The sequence below is a fragment of the Podarcis erhardii genome (assembly GCF_964252035.2).
Source record: "Podarcis erhardii genome assembly, chromosome: Z".
In the NCBI taxonomy this organism is placed as follows: domain Eukaryota; kingdom Metazoa; phylum Chordata; class Lepidosauria; order Squamata; family Lacertidae; genus Podarcis; species Podarcis erhardii.
The window spans coordinates 22,227,715-22,248,575 of record NC_138504.1 but is presented as its reverse complement, the minus strand read 5'-3'; the positions used below and the strand labels follow the sequence as shown (position 1 = coordinate 22,248,575).

General features: G+C 41.3%; 1 protein-coding gene across 1 annotated transcript in view; it reads right to left on the bottom strand.

Moving 5' to 3' along the window:
• Positions 1 to 20,861, bottom strand: part of BRWD3 (bromodomain and WD repeat domain containing 3) — a 78,796-nt gene that overhangs the window by 57,565 nt on the left and 370 nt on the right. The window contains exons 2-10 of the mRNA XM_081847848.1: positions 20,706 to 20,764; positions 20,490 to 20,519; positions 19,560 to 19,619; positions 7,623 to 7,773; positions 6,848 to 6,946; positions 5,306 to 5,466; positions 2,934 to 3,155; positions 2,506 to 2,606; positions 125 to 195 (exon numbers count right to left, since the gene is read on the bottom strand). Of these exons, the coding sequence (XP_081703974.1) occupies positions 125 to 195; positions 2,506 to 2,606; positions 2,934 to 3,155; positions 5,306 to 5,466; positions 6,848 to 6,946; positions 7,623 to 7,773; positions 19,560 to 19,619; positions 20,490 to 20,519; positions 20,706 to 20,764 (954 nt within the window). The remainder of the gene's footprint in view (positions 1 to 124; positions 196 to 2,505; positions 2,607 to 2,933; positions 3,156 to 5,305; positions 5,467 to 6,847; positions 6,947 to 7,622; positions 7,774 to 19,559; positions 19,620 to 20,489; positions 20,520 to 20,705; positions 20,765 to 20,861) is intronic.

Genomic DNA, 20,861 nt, shown 5'->3' with positions numbered 1-20,861 from the left:
TTTCCTGAAAAAAATTAGTTGTGTTTTCTGAACTAGTTAGCGGTTTCAAAAACAAGCACCAACAATTTTTTTTGCAGAAAACCATTTCCTACGTGGTTTCTGTTCCTGAAATATATATACATACCAGAGCTGAAAGATGAACAAGATATTTGAACGCCAGGCCTTGACCTCTCAGCAAATTTGATTGGACGATCCCTGAAATGTAAATATGAAGCACTTTAATTACTTCATGGTGCAAAGGTTATTATATAAACCTGTTAAGAAAACAATTTATATTTGTACAATATGAGCTGCTAGAACTGCAGCAGTCCATAGAATACGATCCCGGTTACTAACATGCAGAGAAAGTAACATCCTCGCAATGTTAACACGTTTGCAAAATAAAAATTGGTAAGGTGTTTGTCTGCAGCCTGTCAAAACTAAACCAAACCTGCATAAAGTTCGTGAATACAGATATACAGAATCAGTTAAGTTATAGTTTTCCTAGAAAGGGTTGATCTTCTGCTTTTTCCCAAAGGCTATGAATCTACTGGAGCCACTCGACAAAAAGAAAAGCCCCTTTTTAAAAAGCTATTTTTAAAAATCCCAATTCAACTAAATACAAAAATTGGTGTGCTAGAAGTTTGAATGGAGGGGAACCTCAGAAATGCAGGCTAAATGTCTGCCAGCCCTCTCTATCGAGCTATTCTTAATGTTCTTTTACATATGGAGAGGGTAGAAACATCTGACCTGTGGCTGGGATGTAGCCTACTGCATAAAGAGTTACATCTGTACTTCCACCCACTTTGCCTCTGGTCACACCCATTTCCTCCTCTGGTGCTGCCCGTCGCCGGCATGTGGGGCCCCCAGAACATTGCTCAGGAGAGAATGCAGCTTTCAGGCTGGAAAAGGTTCCTCACCACTGGCTTAGGGAAAGACCAGTGAGCAAATTATGCTAACAGTACCCATCAGATTACAGTCTACCTCTGCACCCTCACCTGAAACTACAAATGTCTCAGCTGTGGACAAAATCTCCTGGCTGAGTCAGAAGACTGAGGTTGCAATCCTTTACCCAATTTCATGAGAGTACTTTTTAGTAGAAATGTATAGAATTGCGCTGTTAGGAATACTCTTCAAGAGGGCAATTTCCTATTCACTGTGCTTGTAGGGAGATTCAGAGGCTCTACCAAAGGACTGAAGATTTCAATGAGGATACACAATGGTAAGAATCTACAAAGTTTTGTTAAAACATTTGACTTAGCAAAAAATTAATTCATCTCTTTTCACAGCCATATCAAACTGCAGCCTAGAATTCCATTCTTTTACATAAAATTCTAAAAAGGGGGAGGTTTTGGGAGCTTAATCTGAAGAGACAGCATGGACAGAGCCATGCCAAAGTTCGGAGGGGGTGATGCAATCCCTGATGGCATTAGATAGTCCTGCTTTGCAGGAGTGTAAAAATTTAGGCAAATCAATCAATAGAATAAATCTCTAGGTTGGGAAATATCTCTGCCTCAGCTTCCACTCAGTTTAGCATTGGAATAGAAACTTTTTCCAGCCCAAGGGTCACATTGCCTCAGGGACAACCTTCTAGGGACAGCATGCCAGCATTGAACAGGTCCAAAGACAGAAGTGGGCAGTGCAACAGGCGTGACTCTTAGCATGGTATAGCAGTCTGTATTCCCATCATGCAAAAGTCACAAGTATTACATACACGCACCTCCACTGAGGCAATCAAAAAGCATCATCACAGCTCAATTTCATATTTGTCAAGCAAAAGCACTCAAGGAAGCCACAGAGCATGGCTGGTGACCCCAAGAAAGTCTTAAGGACCAGACAAAAAGGCCAAGAGAGCTGCAACTGTCCCCTGGGTCTAAGGTTGCACATCCCTCATTTAGACCATGTTGAACAAAATAGAACAACGGTTCAGCTCAATGAAAAGGAGCTTCTAGGAAATACAGGATTGCCATAGTTCTGAATTCTCCATCCAAACCATCAAGACTCAAAAGTAATGTGCCACTGAGGCCTTTTTTGTGGCCTTTCACAACATCTGATGCCACGCCCCCCACTGCAGTGGGCTTGGGGAAGGAGGTGTGAGGGTTCTGACAGGATCCTAGAGTCCTCCTGCCTCCTTCCCAAAGCCTAGTTAGCACTCTTCCAGCTTTGAGAAGGAGGTGGGAGGGCTCTAGGAACCCACCCAAACCTTGCACCTAGCTTAGCCAGCTTTGGAAAAGCAACGCAAGGGCTGGAGGGGTGACAGATTTTTGGGCTCACTTCCCCCCAGTGGAACAATAGTGTGCTGCCCGTGTTGAATTACTCTTGCAGCCCCCTTGATAGAAAACTTGGACAGCCCTGGTTTAAACCCTACAATGCTCTACAGTGACCCAAGGTACATATGGTGAAGTTTATAGCACAGCAGAAGCTAAGTCATATTGTGGCACACCACCAAGCTGACCTAAGAAAACACTGATGTGTCCAAAAGCAGAAAACTGAGCTAAAATAATAAATCTAATGAAATATACGTACTTAAATTTCATTGTATCTGAATGCCATTGCCAGAAACAGATAGTTCCATCAGCACCTGTAGAAGTGAGGTATCGAGTTGTTCCTTTTCTTGATGGAGAAAACTAAAGATTTTAGAAAAAGATATTGTAAATTGGTTTTAGGATTTTCCCTCATTCTTCCAGCTTAAAAAAACAAAAACAAAACTATTTTACTGGGCATATGAAACATACTCACTGAATAAAAATTGTTCTGGACTGCTTTTGACCATGAGAAAGTAAGCAAAAAATAATAAGGCTAATCAATAAAATAGGCCCATCACAAAATTGTTTGATGGATGGAAATTTCAAATTTGAGGTGGATTTAACATGCATTTGGCCAAGCAAATGTAGTCTTGTAACTCAGTGCTAAACAAAAGCAAAGAAAAAAACAACAGTGTTCATCTACTTTACCTGTATAGAGGTTATTGAAGCTGTGTGGCCAAGCAGCACTGCAACTGGTGCACAGGTTCGAAGACACCAGACTCTGACTACTTTGTCACAGCTGCCTGCAGCAAGGAGGGTGTTTTCATAATTAACACCCATGTCAGAAATTTCAGCCGAATGTCCTCGGAGTGTTGAGAGCAAACGTCCGTCATCTGTAGCCCAAATTTTCACCAAGCAATCATCCGAACCCTAATGTTTCACACACAAAAAAATATCCAAAGTATAACATGCAGAAGTGACACTGTTTTCACTATGACCCTAGAGATGTATGTATCCCTTCTTTTTGCTAACTGTCTGAGTGCCATTAGGTTTGGTAGTAGTAGTAGTATATCCTTGGCCTTCCTCCAAGGAGTGCAAAAAAGCGTAAACAATTTCCTGCACCCACCCACCCTTTATCCTCACAACAGTCCTGTGATCACAATAGTGAATGTGTTTTGGTCTTGGGTCAACCCCCGTTGCTTGATCATTTCTTAGCACTGCTGCCACTGGAAAATGACCTTAATCCAACAATTAAGCATAATTATATTGCTTATGGCTCATATGGTTATTGCTCAACAATGGAAATCATGTATAATGCTATTTAGAGATAGCATTCAATAATGTCTGGGATATAGCCCTGTCTTAATGTCGTACACAACACAGACAAGTGATGAGTGTTGCAGTGAAGAAAGACTGGTTCAAGAGGGTGGATGGACTATACCGAAGCATAATAATAACATAAAACGTAATGATTCTTTTAAGGTAATTAATTCATTTTCTGTTATCTATTCTGAGTCATAAATAAATAAATATTAAATACCTTCATTGGCATTTAAAATCACTGGGATAATTAAAAGGACAAGGGTGAAGCTGTCGAAGGTCATAAGGTCACACTGAGTGTCTGAGTCTATACTAGAATCATAGAGTTGGAAGAGACCACAAGGGCCATCGAGTCCAACCCCCTGCCAAGCAGGAAACAAAAGACTGGCCTCGCGCTGTGAGCATTCTTCAATCTGCAACTGTAATTATTCTGCAATCTGCAACTGGGTTCTGTTATGTTTACTCAAAGCTGCTGTTTTGTTTTCTTGAAGTCAATAAAAAATATTTTTAAAAACCAGCCTGTGATGTTGTGATCACCCTGTGATGTTGGACTGAGAGAATGAAATTGACCCAAGGTCTACTAGTGATTAGGGATTAGAACTCAGATCTCTCTGATGACTTAGTCCAATACTCTAACCCAGTGTTTCCCAACCTTGGGCCTCCAGCTGTTTTTGAACTACAATTCCCATCATCCCTGACCTCTGGTCTTGCTAGCTAGGGATGATGGGAGTTGTAGTCCAAAAACAGCTGGAGGCCCAAGGTTGGGAAACACTGCTCTAACCACTACAACAGAATGCTTTCATGCCCTGTTTGAGAGTGCCCCAGAGTCATGTTTTGACTGTTGTGAGAAGCAAAACAAATAGCTAGATGGATCTCAAGTCTGGTCCATCCTAACTTGGAGGGCTTCATGCTGTCCTGCAAAGAAAATGCTACAGTTGTATGAAGAACTAGCAGCTTCTGTAACATTCCCATAAGTTGTTTTTGAGCTATAAAAGAAAAGTAGCAAACACGAAACCAAGGACATTACATAACATTCCTCTTGGAAAAAGTGGGGTTTCTAGATGATTGACTATAAGCAAAATATAAAACCTTTTCATTTTCTTTTTAAAGGACACATGCATTCTTTCTTTTCCTTTTTTTTAAAGTAAAGATCACATAGTCTTCAACTGGTTGATTGGGAGCCACTGCCACAGAGGTATGGAACCTCCGAACATGAGTTTAATTGGGGCGTCAGGTCTCATCATTTGTCCTAAAGACCATTTCAGCCAAATACCCAATATCATATAGATATGACAGCAGGTGTGGGCAGGTAACTGCAGGACTTGGATGAAAGGGCACCTGCAAAGCCCCCTGCACAGGGCTGTTGGTGCTTGGGAAGCACAGTACAGGCATTTTTGCAGAAGTTTTATTTCAAACCACATAGGCAAAAATGGGCCACCAAGTGATTTACGGCTTTACAACTGGGCTGTCCCATCCAACTGCCAAGCTTGACCCACAAGTGTGTGTGGAGATAAAGATCCAGCCCCCTGGTCAGCTCCAGTTCCCCATGTCCAGATCTAAGGTAGATCACAACAGAAGCATTACCTACCACTATACAGATATATGCTAAAATATATGAGGGGTAAATAAGAAATGAAGCCTCAGATGTGCTTGATTTAAAGGTGGTTCCTAGGTCTGAAAACGGTATTTTGAGAGAGCAAAACAAACAAACAAACAAAGTCAAGCAATGTTTTGAAATATTTCAGTTTTCTTCAACTCACTGTGAAAATTCGCCGCCCAGTGCGATCAAAGGCTACACAATACACAGAGGACAGATGCCCAAGAATTCTCTTGTGCATCTTGATGTGCTGGTAGAAGGACGAGGGGAACAAATGGCTGAAGCGCCCATATCCAGTTGTTTGCCTGGCACAGATTATATTTACTAAAAGCGAGGGAGAAGGGAAAAACACAGTTATCCCAATGACTTAAACTGCTGTAAATCTACTTATCCACCAATAAAACAAAGGTTCACATGGCAACCATTAGAGCAGTATCAAGTGTAACAACAGGTCTGGCCTACTTGTGGCTAATATTAGTTGAAAACATGTAAGGCCATCTCGGAAGAAGTCATGGTGGGTGCAAGGGGACTACAGAAGCGCCACCCTCCCACTGAAAAGCCCCTACACAGTATAAGGGCTGTTACAATGTGTTGGCATCAGTAGTACAGGCCTGGCAGTGCCAGATTTATGGTCTGCAGGGCCCTGTGTATGGTCCTCTATATTCTTGCGCTCAAAGGTGATTTCACCAAAACATGCTGAGTATTTCACTACAGTGGTACCTCAGGTTAAGTACTTAATTCGTTCTGGAGGTCCGTTCTTAACCTGAAACTGTTCTTAACCTGAAGCACCACTTTAGCTAATGGGGCCTCCTGCTGCTGCTGCGCCGCCACATGATTTCTGTTCTCATCCTGAAGCAACGTTCTTAACCCGAGGTAATAGTTCTGGATTAGTGGAGTGTGTAACCTGAAGCATATGTAACCTGAAGCGTATGTAACCCGAGGTACCACTGTATTTTATTAAACGTATTTAATGCCATTTTGAACATTGCCTCTTTTTTCTGCTCTTGCTTATTTTGTTAAGCCTCCTGTTACTGTCATTTAAAGCTGTTCCTTTCAAAGTTTCTGGTGTTTTAAATAAGCACTTTTATTTTTGAGCCAAGCTTCACATTCTGTCACTGTTATACACATACATATTGAAAGTTGGGTTTTGAGATTTTTTTCTGTTTATAAACAAAATTTAAAATTATTTATTTTTACTAACGTTTCAGGTTTTATTTTTATTTTTGCTCAGTAGAATCATTAAGTTATCTACTCCCACCATAATATCTTTAAAAGAGGTCATCTAGATGGTGAGTCAGTGGATGCTGTTTGCTCACAATCAGGATTTCATTTACTGCCATAATTCAGCATCTACAAATTAAACAAATTCCCCCAGACAAACATGTCTACGGGATGAATAGTCCTGCCTTTACAGCAAGAGACTAGATAGATGTATTTTTGTCCTTTCCATTTTTTTATAATACAACTTTTTCTTACAGGAAAAGTAAGTGCATATTTTAATGCATTCTACATGTACCATGGCAGGAATTGCTGATGATACTAATAATGTTCTGGCTGGAAAAAAATCACCTGCCCCATTATATTAATGCTCTTTCTATGATGCCATAAATCTAAGTTAACTTTTGGGCTAAAGAAAATTTTCCAATATAAGAAGCCACTCCATAAATAATAAACATGCACTTAAACACTGTAAGTTATTCCTTACCCACATTTGGTGGTTTTGAATAGTTTGAAGGTACTTCAGGGGGCCTTCCTCTGTGGAGAGCTGCAAATGCTGATACTTTCCAAGCTGTGTGCCTACAATCTGTGTGAATAAGATTCATTTTTTTAAAATAATATTTATTGAATTTTTAACAAGAAAAAGGTTACAAAACAGTAAAAGAAAAATACAAAAAAATTACAAAAACCCAAAATTAAACGTAAAAGGAAAAAAGAAAACATAAAAATCCCTCTTTCTAATATCTTACCACTCATTTACTTATTTTCATGACTTCCTCACACCTCCCTTTTTTGTATTCCATTTAAAAATTTGTTCAGCAAATTCATCTGTGTGAATAAGATTCAAAGCTGGTAAAAAACTTGAGCTGAATGCTTGAGTTCTACAACCAATACTGCTTTGTTTTGCCAGAACTATGAAAGCCGTGACTTCTCTGAGCTCGTTCTCATTCCTCCCTTCTCTGCAAAGCTATTTCTGGGAAATGCTTGTACTTATTCAGAAAAAAGCTTTCATGAGACGCAATGTTGCCTGTTTCAACATTTCATTTCAACTAATTACTTACTTTCTGCCTATTTGCCCATTTATTTTCAATGTTAACCAGAAGTGCAATTTATGTAAAAAACACAGAATAACATGTTATTTTCGCTGCTTGCTTTATGTATGGTAAGTTTTTTTAATATAAAGTTAAGCCACTTTCAGGGCCTCTGTAAAATGGTACTAGAGGTTTTAAAATATGACAAAGGAAAAATGCCACATATCTTACCTTTGGCTGCCCTTAGTAATGACTGCCGTCCCACTCCCAGCAAAGTCTGCACCCCAAGCACACTCTGTGGGATCTCCTTATCCAATAAAGGTCCAATGCGTTCACAGATTTTGAGAAGATAGTTTGGAGGGATGTGAGCATTGGCTGCCACCTAAATTATTTTTTTAAAAGATAATTAATGTAAGAGCTTTTCTTCTATTTCCCCAACATATCAGCATTTTTCAGTTTATTGAGTGCCAAGCTCCTGTTTTGTATTTATCTGATTACAAAGTGGAGGGAAATGTCCTCTATCCCACGCCTAGCACAGAGAGTACCTCAAAATACAATGCAGTAAAAGATGAAAGGAAGCAGCACATCTGCACCAGCAGTGGTGCAGGTACAGCCTTTATATTCACTACAATTGGGGAGGCACTTTTTCCCAAAGTGCTTAACTTCCCAAGACTGTTAGGAATTATTGTTGTTGTTGTTTAGTCATTTAGTCGTGTCGAACTCTTTGTGACCCCATGGACAAGAGCACGCCAGGCACTCCTGTCTTCACTGTTAGGAATTTTTTAATTTTTTCATTAAAAAAATAAGCTAGAAAGCTGAAAAGCAAAAACAAACAAACCCAAAACTGTGCCCAGTTCGTAAACTGCTGTGAATAGCAGTCTCCTTTGAACTAGTGCTCTCAACCACACCATTCTCAGGTGAAGAAGCTGCAGACACAGAGGACATCATGGAACAGAAGGAGGGTTTGCTCTCAGAATCGGTCTCAAATATCCCTATCTCTTTGGGAGTTCCAGTATCAGAGAAGCCTGTGATGCCAGTGCCTCTCTACTTACATTCCTCAGACTTCAAGGAATCTAATTTGGAGGCCACCTAGAACTTTGGCCTCCCTCATGCCTTTTAAGAGTTGAGCCTCTGTTCATGGAGCAAGGAATGCTGCTCAGAGGAAGCTGCAATCCTCTTTAAGGCTGACTGGGTTTTTTGCTTGTTGGAGCAACATTCAAGCCTGCCCTGTCCAACCGCCACTCAGAACTGCCCAACTTGCTTGTTGCCTTTTGAATTTTGATCCCTGCTTTGCCTATTCTTACTTAAATTGACTGACCCTCTGCTTGTGTGTCCACCAACCTTTCCTTGACCTGACTTTGCTTCCTAGTTTTAGAACCAGTGCTGGCAGTATGTGACCTGTTGTTCCTAGACTCTGTGCCAAGCACGAAGGCCACACTTGCGCAAGAACCCAATTCCACAGCTGGTACCACTGCCTAGGACACAACACAGTAATTGAGCTAATACAGTAAGCCTGCAACTTATGCACATTAAACTTGTGTACATTCAGGTTTACACACATGGCAAAAAAGATTAAAAATTAGAAAGGAGGCAGAAAGGGGCAGGGTGCTAGGGAAAATGGCATTGGCAATCCCAGCCCCCACTGAACCCAACTATACACGATTCTGGCTTTAGGCATGATCTGCGAAATACAAGCAAATAAGTTGAATTACTATACAAGATTCTATGAATGTGCAGCAACTCACAATAAAGCTTCAACCCTCCTCCCCCAACAAGTCTCTGACTATGTCTTGATTCAGGCATTGCACCAAACTGCAACTTGTGCTTCCAAATGAATAGGCAAATAGGAATTTGGCAGCTGCTTATCTGCTTTCATAGAAATCTGCCTCACACCAGATCAGACCATTTGTCCATCTAACCCTGCGGCCTTGTGCACACTTAAAAAGCCATGATTATCAAGGTCAAAACCGCGTCAGAACATACTGCCTGGTTGCTCCTGCTTCACTCCTCCCCTGGTGATCATAAAGCCATGGTTTGTTCTTGGCTTGCTGATCATAGTTTCTTGGGGAGAAAGAAACCACAATCCTGGTTCAGCTGTAACTACAAGTCAAGGCTTCATGGCTTGTTCCTTCTGTCTGTGTCAGTGGAGAAGCCAAGTGGGAGTACACTGGCAGCAGGCACGAGCAGTAATGCTCAATCCTGCAAAGCCATTGGCCATGGCTTATCATTATGTGTGAACTAAGCTTCTGAATAGCAGTGACTATTTCTTCTTGGGCAGAAATCCTTTCCCAGCTCTGCTACATGAGCTTCTTTTTAACCAGAGATGACAGAGACTGAACCCAGAAGCTCGTTAAATTCAAAGTACATGTCACCAAACTTTCACTTTTAATCTGCTCAGAAGTCCCATTTCTATGGTATGATCAACTCAGAAGATGTAACAATGTTCATAACTATGGTATCAAGTCAAACAATAATTAAACCAAAACACAATTTGATATTACATAAATTTATATCAAGGAACCAGCTAGTTGAGAATATCTGAACCATATTTAAAAGATTACAAGTGTTCCCCTCTTCCACTGCACACACCAAACTAAACTGCATTTAAATGTCACTGTTAATACTAACCAGGGCTTGAGACAGGTTTTGAAGGTGGTATCTGCATATAATTTCAACTGTTTAAAAAACTTTTTTTTTTACCATACCTAACACCAGTAAGTAGCATTTCTGTTCAAGCTGTAAAGTAAATGAAGTGTGGAAAGACAGTATATATAGTGTCTGCCAATAATTATAAACTTTACAGCCCTCAATTCCCCTGTGAGGATACCCTGAGTAGACACAACATGGAGGAAGTCAATCTCTACTACTGAACAGATTTTTTTTATGACGGTGAACTAAACATTGAGTTACACATATAATTCTTCTCTGTGTAGACAAAATAGAAAAGGGAGTTAATTCTTACTTATAGCTATTTCACATAAAAATGGTTGCTTTTGCCTCTATGTGATCCTTCCTCAGGTAGGGAATTATGTGGGAAAATGTACTCTGCTGAAATATTCATGATTTTGGAAACTCCAAGAAATGCAACAATAAGGGTAATCACACAAGCACAATGAAACAGGCTTGTTGTAAGAGTCATAGAGCAAATATGCAACCAACATACTACTAATTATAATGTAATAATAATGTCCGCTTCATGGATCACTGCCTTGCCGTGGCGAAGGGGCTTGAATAACTCAGAGAAGCTATGAGCTATGCCGTGCAGGGCCACCCAAGATGGACAGATCATAGTGGAGAGTTTCGACCAAATGTGGTCCACCTGGAGCAGGAACCGGCAAGCCACTCCAGTATCCCTGCCAAGAAAACTCCATGAACAAATACAACAGGCATATAGTGCCTGGCGTGCTCTGGTCCATGGGGTCACGAAGAGTCGGACACGACTAAATGACTAAACAACAACAATAATAATGCAATAATAATAATGTATTTCTTATACCCTGCCCATCTGACTCTGTTGCCCCAGTCACCAGGAAAAACAACAACGGCAAGAACACCAAACATTAAAAGCTTCCTAAAACAGAGCTGCTTTCACATGTCTACCAAAAATTATATAGTTCTTTAACTCTTTGAAATCTGCTGAGGACATTCCACAGGGCAGGTGTGACAACTGAAAGTTTTCCTGTAGTTTCACTTCTCACAGTGAACAGACTGACAGAAGGCCCTTGGAGCTGGAACTCAGTGTCTAGGCTGAATGATGGGGATGGAGACGCTCCTTCAAGGACAGGCAACGGCCGATTTATGCACATGATCCCACACGAGTGCACGGTGCCAAACCCAATGTGACCCTAAAATGTCACTAAAAGAGCGGAACAAAGCGGAACAGGGAAATCAATGGGTTGGGGTAGAACGCTTTACACGGGCCCTGCCAGCATAAGCAGGGCTCCATGCAAAACATGGATTGTCTGTATACAAGGCTGGAGTCCTGAACTACTTTGAGCACACAAAAACCAGTAGAAAATATTACCATGATATGCAGAATTTAAAATAAACCTAAGCTGACTGGCTGCAGGAGCTTCCTGCAGCCAAACAGAAGCCGCGCTTTGGTTTCCAAACATTTTGGAAGTCAAACAGACTTCCAGAACGGATTCCATTTGACTTCCAAGGTACAACTGTATTAGGAACATTTGGCTACTCTCTTCACACAAATTAAAATATGTTGCGTAATCAAATTTTGCATTTTAATGTTATCCCAAATTCTAACATTTATAGCTCTTTAAAATTCATATAAAATGAGGATTCTCATAATTCTCACATGATTATATAATTTAGCAGTGAAGTCTCTTACTATTTATTGTTAATTCACCAAAGAACGAATTAATTTCGTCTTGAAAGGCACCACTGTAATAGCAAGCAGTGGACAGCTGCTCACAGCCCCTTTCTTGTGCCCAGATGACAAGACCCCATTCTCTGCCTCACTGATGTGGTCCAAAAGAAAGCAGAGCACTACGTTTGGTACCAGCTTGGCTGCAGGAGTTGCCAGAAGGAGGTTATAAGGCGCCATCCAACCATATTTGTGCAGGATTTACTGCTTTTCTTCTCCCAAAGAAGTTTAGGTTCAGATTTTCCTTCTCCTAGATGGGCTATCATATAGGACACACTTTTTCCCCTCCAAAAATGAAGGGGAAATGTGTGTGCGTCCTATGGTGCGAATGCAGGCTTTCGCTGAAGCCTGGAGAGCGAGAGGGGGCGGACCCCTCTCGCTCTCCAGGCTTCAGGAAGCTATCCGCAAGCCTTGGGAGCCCACGGGAGTTCCCGCCGGGCTCCCACGGCTTGCGGAGAGCTGCCTGCATCCTGAAGCCTGGGGCGCGCTGAGCTTCGGGCAGATATCCGCAAGCCTGGGGAGACTGGCGCGACTTCCCACCGGGCTCCCTAGGCTTGCGGATAGCAGATAGCAGCCTGTTCTGGGGGCTAGGGTCGGGGGAAGCTCGGGCTACCCCAGCCCCAGCCCCGCGCCTGGGGGGGAAATATTTTTTTCCCCTTTATTTCCCCCCCAAAAAACTAGGTGCACCCTATGGGGCGAAAAATACGGTACTTTCCCAGATTGACAAGCCCCATCTGCCCCACACTTCTGTCTACAGCATGTGCAGAAACCACCTTCTTGATCGTTGGACTTACTATTGGTCCCCTCCGCTCAATCCGCCACAGCCTGTCTTTGAATACAAGGGAAGTCTCTAACTCACCAAAGGTTTGAGAGAACCATTGGCTACCCTCACCTGGTTTAGCTAGTCAGTCGAAGCAGTTTCCCAGGTGTAGCCAGTTTTGCATGCTGACAGCTTCTAGGAACCACAGGTGAGAGCTGAGTGCAGGGTGGAGACCAAAGAAGACAAACTACCCTCCAAGAAGCACAAAGTGTTCCCCACCAGAGGTACACATAAAATCATTATAATAAAAAACATCAGAGCACTAGCCCTTTCCTTAAAAACAGTGAGTTCCCAAGGATTTCTTTAACTTTTAAAGTTATAATGTAAATTTGTGGCTCATGGCAAGAATTTTTTTGAATAAATGCTGCTTGATAAGTAACACTGCCACAGCGAAACACATTTAAATCAAAGGTTGGGAAAATACTACATAGTAGCACAGTTTTCAAAGAAAGATTTTTATGCAGGTAAAATGATTTCCAGTTGTTAAAAACAACAACAATAAATCCCCAGAGCACTAAAGCTGACAGATTCCTTACCCAAGGTATTTCTTATATCTTGTTGATTTTTTTTATTGGCATATCTGAACTGACATATTCACAAGGAGAAATAATTTGCAAAAAATCTCATGTTTAAGTCTCTGTTCCTCTTTTTAAAGAACCATCTACACAGATAGAACACTGATAGCTGAACAAATAAAATTATCTGGCATAGAAATAACTTTTTTGATTTTTCAATATCTGGCCTGAAAAACAATATAAACTTCAAAGGTATAGCATAAAATAACTCAAAGGTATAGAATAAAATTCCAAACATGTATGGAAATCAGATGCCTAAAATGGCATCTAGGGGGAATATTTTTCCATGGCTTTTTTGTGGGGCGCAAAGCAAGGGCTCCAGCTGCCCATGATGCCACTGCTGTTGGTGCTGACCACTGCCTCCCTTACTTGGCCATGCATGGCCCCCCTGTCAGAGAACAGCTTCTCCGAGATACGGGTGGAGTGCTAGGTAGCAGCGGTGCATCGGCATGTGGCAATGGTGCAGTGTCCTAAGCGCAGCGGGCTCTTGCTGCGACCACAGTGCCAGCACCTGGCATGCCTTTCCCAGGCATCCCTTCCAAAGTCTGCCTGCCCAGCCACAAGGTGTGAGCACTCCTGCCCAATGGTTCCCACCATTTCCTGCAGGTAAAGGGGAGGAAACGTGGGCTAGTTTGTGTGAAAGAGAGAGTGTGTGCACTATACAGTTGCGGCTCTTTGGGCGTTTTTCTAAAAAGAAAGACGGGAAGCCTAGTATGCTCTCTCCGCCCCCCCCCCCCCAAGTTAAGTTAGATCAGGGATAGCCGACATGGTACTTTCCGGACATTTTGGATTAAAAACCATTAGCCCAAGCCATCATGGCTGATGGTTAGGCATCATGGGCATTATAAGTCCAAAACATCTGGAAGTCACCATGTTGACCACCAGTAGATGAGCAGTAGATAATCCTACCCCCAACATTCTAAAAAGCAGGAGAGATGTAGAGTTCTAGTGCCAAAAGAATACCTGTATTCTACTAGTCAATAAGATTGTTTGTCTAGTTAAGTATCACATGTCTATGCACCAGGCATACAAGTTACTCCCCTCAGAAAGTTCAGTGCTCCCAACTTCACAAACAAGGACTTAAGATGAACCCTGCTGCATCAGGGAAAGTACTGTTCCAACAGGAATTTAGTTGTCCACTATAAGAACAAGAAGTTCTTGGCTATGGCCTGATCCATCATTGCTCTTCTTATCAGGCCAAAGGTCCATCAAGTCCACCACACTGCTTGGTACACTGGTCAACCTGACCCATCTAGGGAGCTCACAAATTGGAGAATGAAGCAAATGTGACACACACAGCCAATTCAATCAACTGGTATTCAGAATAATACTGCTTCTGAAGCTCCAAGTTTGTTTCATCTGTGCTGGCTACAAACTATTAATCTATCTGTCAAAAAGCGATCAAAGCCCTTTTAAAGATAATTTAAGATAGTGGCCATAATCATATATTATGACAGGGAATCCCATAAATTAATTACATCAGTGTAACCTATACAAGTGATCCCTCTTTTTATTATTATTCTTTTGTCCTGATGAAATTGTCATAGATAACTGCCTAGCTGACCAGAGGCAGAATGGGACAGGCAGGAGAATAAAAACCAAATTAACCAAGGTCAGAACAAAAGATAGCTGGGTTCTGGTGGCTCAGTACATTTAATGCAGTGCTGCAAATCAATAGTTACCTTAACCATTTGCAAAGTGAACAACTAAATAGCGCAATTTGTTTTCACCCTTGGTATGAAGCCCTGAAAGGGTAGACCAGAGGCCAATTAATCTGTAAATAAAAAGCCACTTGATTCTAGCAAACAGGTATGATTGGACAGACATTTGGAGTCCTGGGTATGTCAAGATAAGGAAGAAACAAAACAATGAAGCTGCTTTGTTTTGTAAAAACAGCTGCCAGTAAAGAGAATGGGGAGAATATTCATGCTTCTTAAACAGGATTTGTTGTTATGCAGTTGGTGGTCCAACCCCTTTAGCAAGAGGGCTACTCTGATTACACTATAGTTCATAAGCAGAACCCAGGGGTCCTACCTTGAATAAAATATTGGGGATCCCAAGTAAGCCTTGCCCCCACATAATCAAATGATGCAGTGCATGGACACCATCTGAATGACAATGCCTATCAATATTTTGTATGGGGTGGCTAGGAATTGGCTCCTATGGCAGAACCCCATCACCACTAATAGCTTTGGGGCAGCCTTACCTCTAGTCTTCTGAGCTAGAGGAAAAGCTGAAACCATGCAATTTTTACTCAGAGTACACCCACTGAAATTAGAGGACCTAAGCTTGTCATGTTCATTAATTTTAGTAAGTCTACTCTGAGCAGGGCTCACATAGCTGGACTTTACCACTGTCCGGCCTTTCTGGCACTTGTAGCTAATGAATTATATGACATCATGACCATCTAGACTTTTTGCTATAATTTACATATTAAGACACATATACTCTTTATTTGCATTATGAAGGAAATAATATCAACCTCCCTTACCTGGTGCCTGCAAAAGCAACTGAGACAATGTATGCATGTAAAACATTTTTTACACTGAAAATGTGCTACAAAAATATTTAATCCATGATCCTATCTGCACTTGCTCTGCAGTCTTCCTCCAGAGATACCTTTGGTCTCTTTTCAGGGCAAGTTAATTATTTCAGCCTTGTTTGTCTTCTGCTGGTCTGTGAGAATTATATTTTATCTTGCTGTTTTGATTTTATTTACAAAATTGCCTTTTACTACATATTTTAAATTTCGAACACTACTTGGGGAGGGACTTCAGTCTGAAAAGCAGTTGAGACTTATTAGAACATATCTGCACAGTGCATTGCACATCGTATTGTTATTGTGCTTCTTTGCATATATACTCCAGACTACACTAGTAGCAAACTAGTTTAATTCCCAAATGGCAATGTATTAGGGGGCTTTATCTAAAGCAAGAGCATCTGCTCCAGTTTAGATAGTTACAAAAAAGTAATAGTAGCTCAGTGAAAAGCATCTGCTTGCCTGCAGAAGGTCTCTTGTTCAATCGTTGCATCTCCAGGCAGAGCTGATGTTCCCTGTCTGAAATCCTGGAGAGTCACCAACAGTCATTGTAGACAATACTGAGCATGATGGATCAATTGTCTAAGGGTATAAAGCAGCTAACTAGGATCCCAAGTATGAAAATGACTATGCTGATGTTGTGCTTGTTTGTCAAAATAACACTATTTACCCTAAGGCTCAAGGCCAGTTCTGACACTATCCTTTGCATCTTCAGAATGGGTCAGGAGTAGTTTGGTAGATGCCTTTTAAGTAGAACTGCAGATTTAGAAGAATCATATCTAGTCAAAAGGCCTGCCAGTGTGCAGGGAATCCCGTACTAGCTTTGTATATAAGTCCACAAAGACAAGCACACAAACACGCCAGAGCAAGGAGACTCAGGTCTGATAATCTACTCATCCAGGCAAATGGTCAACTCCAAGTCTAACACATCTCCAATAAATTATCATCCAGCTTTTTCTCGGTAAGTTTAAAGCACATCTATATATGGACGCAAGAAACTTAATAACTTTATAGGATAGGCAGTTCTCAGTACCTTCGGATTGCAGCTCTCAGGATTACCTGGGCAAGGAAAACAAAAACAAAAATACAACCTTATGGGGTAAAAAAGGTTGTTTAAAAGATATTGCCTCCATTTAAGGAAAATATAACTTAAAGAGAGTGCCTTAGCTACGGGAGGGGGGGGCGGGGGGACTAGCATGGTTTTTTGCCCCAGGTGAAGCCTCCAGACAGGCACCATTGAGGCTCATTGCCTGTGTGTGTGAACGCAAATGTGCATGGATGTGCCAAACGGGATCTTTGACCTAGGTGAAAAACAGCCTAGTTTCATCCCTCCTTGAACACCTTGAATTGGTCTATTACTATAGTCACATAAATTAAAACTAGGCATGGCTCTGTGAAATTAGAGATCCAACAACTAGATCTGTCAACATCTAGCAACTCATATTCACAACCATTTTCCTTCCACTATAGAATGTACAAATGTGCTGAGTGCATGATCATTTCTAATTATAACCACCAGTATTGGTTGAGTATATTGTTCACTTGCAGCAATAGAATAGGAGCACCTTTCCTTACAGAAAGATTCTGCCGTGTAAAATAGGTGTCACAAGTACTAGTAGCAATTACTATAGTATTTGCTTGTGTAAATATACCAGCCAAGTATTAACAACCATACTCCTATCTAAGTAATATTTCATACCTATAAAGCTTGATCATTGACTCACAATTAAAGGAAGGTTTCCTGAAATGAATGTCAGAAATATTTAAGTACCTTGAAAAGTCAGTGAAGACTTAAGAGAAATTAATTAATCTGATCTCTTTACATTCACTTTATTCCCAGTCATAAGATCAGCAAAAAAAGAAGGAAGAAATGCAACTTCTTGCTTATAAGAAAGTACAAATCTTGCCACACAATTCTTTACATGGTTTTCCATCAGTTGTTTTTCATATTCTAATTGTACTGGCTTGTTTCTGTTTTGCCTCTGCTGGTTTAATTTTCCTGCTGGCGTTAAAAAGACAGCGGGTCGGGGGAGAGAAGCTTGACCTCAAATGGTGGAAAAATTAAACTGGGCAAGGACAGAAGGGTCCACTCAAACAAACTAAATCATATTCTTCCCTGCTTACACGAGTTTTTCCTCTCATATCTAATTTCAAAAGCCACGCTCAGCAACCTGGGAATATGGAGGTATGTTTATATTACCCCGTGAGATGAAATATGTTGCTAAAGACCAGCGGCCCATCCTTATTAGCTTCCAAAAAATAAAATATTAGGTATAGGTTAAGAACTAAGGATGAGGAACCCGTATCACCCCAGGTGTTGTTAGAATAAAACTCCCATTATTCCTGATCACTGGCCATGCTAGTGGACCGTTCCCCATACATGAACTAAGGGATGGAATTAGCCCCAGTGAGCAGCTTCAGATCATCATTTATAATATATTACAATCTGAAGTGAAGTACCCACTAAACAGTTGAACATGCCCAGTGGCCAATATCAGGGGTCCTCAAAATGTCATAGGTAGACAGTGGTCAATGAGATTCATTCAGCTAGTCCACAATATGGCCACATTAAATATGCATATTTTATTGCTTCCTTTTCCTGATATTTTATTGTATTACAACATGAATTCTATGGAATGTAAATTATAATAAAATACAATCTATAAGAAACAAAAAAGCAATAAAAAATAACAACATCATACAGCATCTAGCACAGTGCATTAGTACAAGGCTAAAACGGAAAGGAGCAAAATTTTCAGAACTTGTATTCTGCAAAAAAACATAAACCTATGGAATCAAGGTGGACAGAAAACACATCATGAGTGTTTAGATCAGAGGTGTAACAATAGTCTTCCTTTCCTCAGGCGCCTCTAAATTAAACAGGAGTACCAGACATAAGAGATAGGAGTTTATAATTCAAAAAAGTAGTGAGCAACTACACTAACTGCTACAGTACCATCAGAAGCAACCATACAATGTTGACTTTAACATCATATTCCATATAATGATCGCCACACACAGCAACTGGCATACTCCAGCATTTGATGACATAGCCCATTTTAGAATCAAAACCAGAAATGTATTCTAAAAATATGTAATATTTTATATTCAGTAAATCAGTTCGCACTAATACACTTCTCACAACTCATAACTTGATGTGCCACATTATCATCTCACCAGAACAAATTGTAAAAATGAAATGAATCCAAGGATTGCTCAAGGATTGCCTTCCAATAAACTTTCAGACCTTCTCCCTATTTACATTCCCCTTTTGGTCAGCAAGAATTACAATTCCTTTATTTCTCAAGCAAATATGAATGTTTCCTATGTTTAAAGCAATGTACTTCCATACTGATCTTCACCATTCATAAGCAAAACTTAACATATGACTCACTCTATAATTTGTTTACATTTTACATTTTGATCTAAAGTGTAAAATAAATATCTATCAGCAAATGCTCTGTTTCCACATAATATGGCTATGAAGTGAGAGTGTAGTATTTTTCTTTTGAATGCTGCAAAAAAAAAAAAAAACCCTTCTGTTCAGTTCCTATCTTTAAAGCTGCAACCAATCAGCAGGCAACTCTCATTTGCAAAAACGGAACTCCAGCTTGGTAGGTGCAGAATCATTGGCCTGAGCTTTGTACGTGCCCTCAGATAACCCTCCCCGTTCCCCGATTCACACAAAAAATAAACCAGGAACCCCTTCCCAAGTGACTAATATTAACATTACTTTTCCTTTCTCCCTCGGCTGGAGTAGAAAAGAAGGAGAAAGGCAGCAACTCTGCCTTATCTTCCATAGCTGAAGCAACCCTGACCCCACCTGCAAGTTTAAAAGCCAGCCTTCACTCACCAAATCCTCAAAACTTCTTCGATGCTCTTTGCCTTGCCAATCCAGGCGCCTTGGGATCAACTGAGTGGGGCGGGGGAGGAGGTGCAAGGAAGAGATACAGGTCTTGCAATTAAAAGCGTGTGCGAAATGGAGAAAACAAATGATTCCCTTATCTCCCAACAACTCCCCCACTGATTCTTACAGCTGCATGCCATGTCACTTACACTCACCAGATGGGTGTAAAGAAAAAAACTTCTGAAGATAAAGGAAAATAGGTTTACATGTAAAAGCTGTCCTACTTAGTGTGGGAGAGAGCCCTTTACATTTCATGCAGCTTCTCCTTTGTTGGCCTGGAACAGTTCTTCAGAAAAGAAAGCCTATCTGGCCGTTCCACAAAGCCTCTACTAGCTCCTTGACCAAAATATACCCACTCTCTCACTCATTTGTCACCCCAGGGCGTCCCACAAGCAAGCACTACGGGGGAAATAATGCTCCTTTCCTGAGCAGATAAAAACTGCATGTCCTGTGTTGTCACATTTGGGGTGGGGTGGGGGAAGGGTGGAGGAAGAAACCAGGACTGATAGTAGCAACACCTCCCTCTTTCTTTATCTTTTTAAGAGCCAAATGAAAGGTCACCAAAAGCAAAGCACGGTTTCTTTAAATTGAGAAAGCTGCTCGGTGAATAAATATAATTTAAAAACAAAATAAGAGGGGGTGGAGACGGAGGCTTCGTTGCAAAGGTGTGCAATTAATACCTATCCCAACAAGTTCTTCACGGATAGCAAGATTTGTGGGAAGGGGTTACGAACCAGGAGGGCATTTGCACGGCTACTGAAGCGAGGATTGGGGTCAAGGGCTGAAAAGGAGGCATATATTAATTCGGCATTAATCAATCCCTCACACACCCACCCCCCCAAAAAAGCCCACTCAGACCACATGCTGGGACATTACCTGGTGTTCTTCCAGCTCCTCCACCAGCACCTGATGGAAAAGACATACAGATACACACACAAAGAGCGTGAGGGGAGGCAATAGAGGTCCCTTCCCCACAACCCCGACTTAAAAAAAACAACAACCCAGCTCTATTCTAGAACAAGACCGCCGCCGCCCCCCGACCGACCACCACCACCACAACCACGCTAGCTTTTGCCCACAAACCCTTCACACCTGGGCAGATTGCTTGCACGGTCCGGACTGGAGAAAGCGGGCAATTAGGTAGTACAGCTCTGAGGAGGAGAAGAAGGAGAAGAAGCCAGGTTAAAGCAGAGCGAGGGAAGCCCAAGGAGGCAGCCTCCGCCTCAGCCCCCGCGGCACCCGAGACTC